At 36.4% G+C, this 7,253-nt stretch overlaps 1 protein-coding gene across 1 annotated transcript; it reads right to left on the reverse strand.

Annotated features, from left to right (window-relative positions):
- Positions 1-275: 275 nt before the first annotated feature.
- LOC105046689 (expansin-A8-like) lies at positions 276-1,967 on the reverse strand. The gene is made up of 2 exons (XM_010925347.1): positions 1,835-1,967; positions 276-901 (listed from the first exon to the last, which is right to left on the reverse strand). Exons 1-2 carry the CDS (start codon positions 1,965-1,967, stop codon positions 276-278), a joined length of 759 nt encoding a protein of 252 aa, XP_010923649.1.
- Between the last annotated feature and the right edge of the window lie 5,286 nt (positions 1,968-7,253).

Below are 7,253 nucleotides of genomic sequence, written 5' to 3' on the forward strand. Positions count from 1 at the left end.
CTCCTCTCTTTGTTGCAAAATTTCTTATTTAACTTCGTAGATGATATTTAGATTTGTTGATCCTATGATGCACTGCTAAAATGTTATATGTATTCTCTTGTAAACAGAGCAAGCTTTAATCAAAAAAAGAAAAAAAGAAAAAAGAAAACAGAGCTAGTTCTTTAATTACATTATTGTGATTATTATTTGGCCGAAAACGATGCTCGAACCATCATTCATTCAATCAGAAGATGAAACTAAATCACTACATTGATGGCCATTATTGTCAATTACACTCATTCCTGGAATTGCTTCCCTTCAAAATTCTGACCAAACTGCCAATTTGCTGGAACTACATTATCAGACTGCAGCACCCTCTCATCACTTGTCATCACTCGGAATGACAGGCTCTGCCCCAACAATTGCACCCAAGTTTGCCAGTTCTGGCCCCAGCTCCTTGACATGCTCATCCACCCAGTCTTTGAGCCCTTCACCGAGACAGCATGGACGTCTCCGGAGCCGGCTACGTTGTATACCAATACAAGGATCCAGTAAGGATTGCCCTTGATCTCAAACCTCACACCACCATTCTTGATGCAAGGGACCCTTTGGAATTGAATGGGGATTATCCCTGCATGGTAGTCCTTCACAAGGTCTCCAAACATGGGCATGGAGAGGTCGAAGTGTTTGCGGGGTGGGTTGCACCAGCCACCATTGTCGTTGGGTTTTGTGGGGTTGGGAGGGCAGAAGTTGGTGGCAGTGATGGTGATAGTCCTTGGGAAACACCAGTTGGGATCATGGTAGCATCGGAGCTCATAGCATGCACCACAAGTGAGACCATTATTGAAGAGAACCGTACTCAGAGCTGCTGTCTCAAGGCCATAACCTTGCTTGAAGAGATCACCATATCCACAAGCTCCTTCTGCATTAGAAAAGATCATGAAAATGTTGGGACTCTTATGAGCATTAGGACTCTTTTTTGAAAAGAAATGAAGCTATTACTCCATAAGAATAGGCTATATATATATATAAAAAAAAAAAAAACATTGAAACAATTGGTCTCTCTCATTAAACCTATCAGTTCCTCCCCCTAATGCTTCTCTCATCCTTCAATGGTGCATTGAACGTGCAGCAACGCAGCAACCTTTTTTTTTTTAGAAGGAAAAGGAAGGTTAATACCACCCGGCTTTTATTCAAATCAACATGCAGATGATCAGAAAATTACAAAGGATCATAAAAGCTGAAGTACTGCAGAAGAACAATACCGGATTACAGATTCTATGCATCTCCCGCATACCGAGATCAAAGAACACAGAAAAAAAGATGCCCATTGAGACACAGTTCTTAGACATTGAACCTCCTGAAAGCCTAGGAAGATTCCCAAAGGGAACTGTCCTAATTGGCAACTCCCAGTCACAGATCAGCAAGCAAATCAACTAGACTTTTTGATCTTGTGCCAACCCAACTTAACGCAGCAACCTTTTTAGTAACACCATTTTGCCACTTTTGTTATTAGTAAGGTTTTAAATCCCGTGGATGGGGCTGTCCCGATTGTTTTATGGAACGGGAGGTGTTGCCATCCCATTTTAATTATCCTAATATTAAGATCGGAGATGTCCTGAGATGTATCAATTGAAATATTGGGACAATGATGGGATGGTCTTATCTTGATATATTGGGATAGTGCTCTATCCCAATGTCCTACGGGATATTCCATCGGGACTTGAATCCTTAATCTCTAGTACTAATTTGCTACAACCCCTCATTTGTGAACGTGGAGCACGCAAAAAAAAAAATCTAGAGATGAAGACTCAAAGAGGAACATGTATAAATATAGACAGATATGAATACCCACGCATCGTCTCCCCGCCACTCATGTCTCCATAGAAAGTAGCATAGCCGGTGTCCCAACCTCCTCCGGCGATCACCCCAGAGGCCAAAAGTATCAAAATAGCTAAGTTTGCAACACTAACCGCACCCATGGCCATCTGTCTCTAAACTCTCCCTTTCTGTCCTTTCTAGTTGTGTGGGAACTAACTTGGTGAGCTCGTATTTAAAAGCAAGAAGAAGAGAGAAACTAACGAGCAGAATCTGATCTCATTAACTCTAAACATCTCAAATATCCAATAGGATTTCTCCGTGAGTTATGATATGAAGGGAAAGGATTAATACAAATTAATAGAATGCAGAGTGAGACAGAAGGGTTAATCTGTTAATGTTAAGAAGTCTCAGAGTCCTGACACTGAACCTTTCAATTTATATTATAGCACGGTCAGTCAACTTGCAACAGTAGAGGTACGCAATGCCACTGTTTTCCAAAGTCGTTGTGAGTCAACGGGCTTGTTATGAATCTTGTTTCAACCCTAGTTGCTAGAAGTTCCAACGACTATAGGAACATGGGGCCGCTTTGATTGATTGGATAACTCTATGGTAGGGGTGGCAATCAGATTGAGTCCGACCAGATATAGATTAGGTTGGAGATAGAATAGATCAAAAATTTGTTAACCCAATCTGGTATTTTTATTAGGCAGGTCAAATCAGTCAAACCTAAACATAATCGTTTTATTACACAAGTTACCTAACCAAATCTACAATGCATTAAATGAAATTAAATGGACTAAACAGATTAAGCATTGCCACCCTACTCTAGAGCGCCCCACTCTATCTATTTATAGTTCTTGAATTTAAATGACATCTAGATTTAATTTATTCTTACAACCTTGGTTTGGAGAATTTGTCCTTGGCTAGTCTCCACTTAGGGATGGTAATGAATAAGATATAAGTCAGTAGGTTATTATCCATACCTATCTCATACTTGTCTTGAGCCAGAGTAGAGCAGATAGATTTCTGGGGCGAAACGGAATGAATAGAGTTAGATAGAGTAGGTTGATTAGATTAGATTGGATAAAACTATAAAATCTTTTTCTCATATAAATCTTTTTTTTTGCTTCAAAAAAGCTATTTGTAAATAGTTATATATATACAGATTGGCTCCAAGATGGGTTTTACCATTATCTATATCCATTCCGAATCGGTTGTGGGCCACATAAAATTCATCCCATTAGAATTAGATTGGATCGGATATTCGAGGAGATGGAGTAAATTATCATCCTTATCACCATTGCAGCAAGTTCATTGAATGGCGTTGCCACTGAAATCACAAAAGAGGGAGATGAGGGTGGTCTTTATTGGTGACACTCACAAGGGAAAAAAATAAAAAAGAAGAAAGAAAGGGTGGCCTTTATTGGCTATTAAAGGTGGGGAGCAGGTCACTCATTCCCCTGCATATGCCACACTCTTTTGTATTAAAAACCATGCATAGATATCTACCCTTTGTGAACCATAGCTAATACCTCTCTTTGAGCAGCAAAATTATTGCTCTTATGGGAATGAGCATGACAATGACCAGCCCAATCACGTATGTTTGTCGTATATCTGTACACCATTCCTTGTATTCCTCAATATTTTTCTTATATCAATCTTTGTGCAGCCGGACGGGTCCATATCTTAGATATATCCACCATTAATGACTTTTGTGCACTCTGTGAGCTAAGGCACGCATGCATTCATGAAATAATATACACAAAATTTCATCCAAGCGTCCCTGCTACAACCGAGTAGCAATCCAGTCTATCCTCAGCCTCACCACTCACCAGTCACTTTGGCCAATTGTGAAAGCCTCATAACAAGAAGTATGGATTATGGGAAGGTTTTAGCTGTCCTGGTTTTATATAAGTCAGAGTTTCCATGGCATTTTTGGAGATCCAAACATATTAAAATCTAGAGTATGGAAGTGATACTGAGAACAAGTCAAAAATCTTTTATAATATGAAACATCAAAAAAATGATCTTATATGGTATGGCCTGTAAGTTTCATCTGTTGAAGTACTTGGGTATATTGCTCGATGGTGCATTCTGTTGCCAATTTGGCGAGAGTTCAAGGATTTGATTCTGAAAGATAATATCCCTCAATTTTTGTTTCTGTTAAAAAAATACCACTAATGAAGCCCCCTTAGTCCGGGGCTAATATTTCTTGGGCAAATACCAGATTCCAGACTGCATTTGCAAATCTTGATGCAAGCTCTACCAAAGTTGAATTATTCAAGCATCCAGCACCACTACATGCAATTCAATGTATGCAATCTAGTGGCTGCATTTAGATAGGGTGAGCTGCACTATAACAGTAAGGCTGCTCCATCATGACTTAAAGGTCATAGATTTGAAATATGGAAATAGCTTCTCTATACGTAGGAATAAGGCTATATATAAGAAGAAGACTATGCTTAGAGTGGCTTGTAATATACAATAATGCAACGTATGCCACCTAAGTTGATGAATGAAGTGGCAAACATGCAAATCACAGTCTAAGGTTGTGAGGGGCCATCATCTATCATTCGTTTGTGGCTTTTGCTAGATTTTTTTTTAAGAAAAAAGATTGGTCTAGCCCATCAAGTATGTCATTAAGCTCACAAGATTTGCATACCAAGTTAAAAATAATATATATATATATATATATATATATATATATATATATATATATATATATATATATATATATATATATATATATTGCAATTTGTTTGTGAAGAAAAGTTCTTCATTCATAATATAATGAAAGAAAAGTAACAAGAAAATCTGTGATGATCCATATGACCGTGTGTTTTGTCCCATATTTGCTATGCATTGGAAGATTTGGGATATCTATATAAAGCCAATGAATCTAAATAATACCTTCTAAATAGCTTATTAGATAAAATTTTTGATTATTACAAATAGTATCAGAGAGTGTCTGATTTATGGTCTATGTAGACTATGGAATATTATATCATAGACCTATTTGAGTTGACCATAAATTAATTACGGTATTTCTAATTAGATTTGTAGTATTTATAACTAGATTTGGATAAATTTACATAGACATACATTTAATTTTATATCAACTATGAGTTGAATAATTTTTGAGTATTTGTATAGGTTCATAAAATTTAAATAATATTTTTTGATTAATATTTTTAAATAAAATATTGAGATCGATAGAATTTCATTTGAATATTTCAAGAGACACTTACTTGCCAATTTAAACATCTTTTCGTTTGTAAGAAATTAACAGGAATGAGACGGTTACCGCAAATTTGATATGATGATTTCTTGCCCATGTAGGGGCTGGGGTTCTAATCCTATGGTACTCACTCACCCTTCCATTTATTCCTAGCAAATTATTTCAAAGGAAGATGACAAAAAAAATGTTGGTACAACTTTGTATTTATGTCATTCAAGATATTGCGTCATGAGCCAATGACATTTAGTCCATTTATGACAACCTATCGACACATGCATTGGACCTGCCGGCCTGACACGAGTCCATAAACGGCAAGGTTGTGTGTGATAAATCTAGGAATAAATGAAGATCTTGAGCACCTACCCTCCACACCATGATTAAAATAACTATTAACGGAAGAAAACTTTCTGCACGTGTCTCAAAAACCACTAGCAGTGTACCTCTAGCATGCCATGGAAAGAAAATAAAGTATAACAATAACAATAACAATAACAATAATAATAATAATAATAATAATAATAATAATAATAATAATAATAATAATAATAATAATAATAATAATTTAATTAATACATCCATTGCTTTTGATTATTCTTACAGCAATCTAATTCATCAAATTTATCAAAAAAAAAATCTAAACAAGTACAACTAGAACTTAATGGAAATATGATGCTTCATATGGTGAATAACATACCAAAAACATAATACGATCAGACAGAGAGCATCAAATCATGGTTATGATAGGAAATTAAATCATTTATACCGCAAAGCAGAAATGAATCCATAAAATTTATATGGAATCATCCTTGCAATATGATGTTAAGGATATCATGATACTGAAGCAAGCATATAAACTCGATGTAATAACAACCTACAGGCTTAGATTATACCTTCTTTAGTTGATATGGAGCTGGAGGTTTGATTAAACACCTGTGAAGGTTGTGGGAAGAACAATTGCATCAACATGAATTGTTTCATAGGGAAAACCAATCTTTTATATATATATATATATATATATATATATATATATATATATATATATATATATATATATCACGGGAGGCGAATCTAGCCTGCTTCCATAATAGAGATGGATTTAAGACAGTGACAAGATAGAGCGTCGATAAAAAATATTTTCATAGAAAGTTGAGAGTATTTGATATTTTATATGACTAATTAGATAATTTTTATTATTACTGTCAATCTCCTTAACGTTTATTCGTCGGAAATGAGCATCTATAAAATAAAGTATGCACTAACCGGAGTTATCTTCGACGGAAACTCCGATGCTTAAATCAGAGAAGAAGAATGGGCCACAGTAGAATAAAAACAGAGACAGAGCTCAGCGTATTAAAATTAGCTTACCGAAACTTGTTACCTTACTTCCTTTTTATAGAATAGATCGTCGTAACTGCCGGATATGGTTCCGCATTTAGCGGCGTAGAATTACAGAGCGATAATCTCATAGTGGGTTATTAATCTCTATGAATTATGTCGCGATATCAGTGGAGTAACCATTCGTGACGGTTATGATATATTTAAATGAGTCAGCCAACTGTGCGTCGAAAGTTGGTTGTCAGTTAGTAACTCTAAAATACCGACGGCCGAAGTAGTTTATTGTTTGTAGAGTCCGAATATCGGCTACCTATCGATCTTGATTCAGTAAGGAATGTTCGATTGGTCGGTCAAGAGTAGCATCGGCTTGCTCAGTCGACATATAGTCGGTAATCACTTTCAGGATTGTCTGTTTGTTTGGTGGGTCAGAGTCGGACGTCGATTGGTATGTGCCGAAGATCGATCGATTTATGAAGGTCGGTCGGTTTACTCTAACACTTATAATTATACAAATTAAGGATGAGAAACTGACGTAGCAAATTTTATATGGATGATCAACCAATAGATCTATTACATTAATTTATTTAGGGCGAGACATTCAAATATTTATTGGGCTTGCCAGCCCGGCCCGAATTGGGATTTAAAAACAAGGGTTCAGGTTGCATTTTTTTTTTTTCAGGGTGTTAACCATTAGATCACACCTTGCAAAAATCTCGAAGCACTCTACTAGATCTCAAATTGGCTATTACACGATCTAATGGTTGATGTCGTGAAAGAAGATAAATCATTCTTTCGCGTGAAAGGTGTAACCCGAATAGGGCTGGCCGGTGCAGCCATTTTCCACGAGGAAGAAGTCTAAAGTGGGTGTTGCCTGTGATAA

This window comes from Elaeis guineensis, chromosome 6, assembly GCF_000442705.2.
Source record: "Elaeis guineensis isolate ETL-2024a chromosome 6, EG11, whole genome shotgun sequence".
Lineage (NCBI taxonomy): Eukaryota > Viridiplantae > Streptophyta > Magnoliopsida > Arecales > Arecaceae > Elaeis > Elaeis guineensis.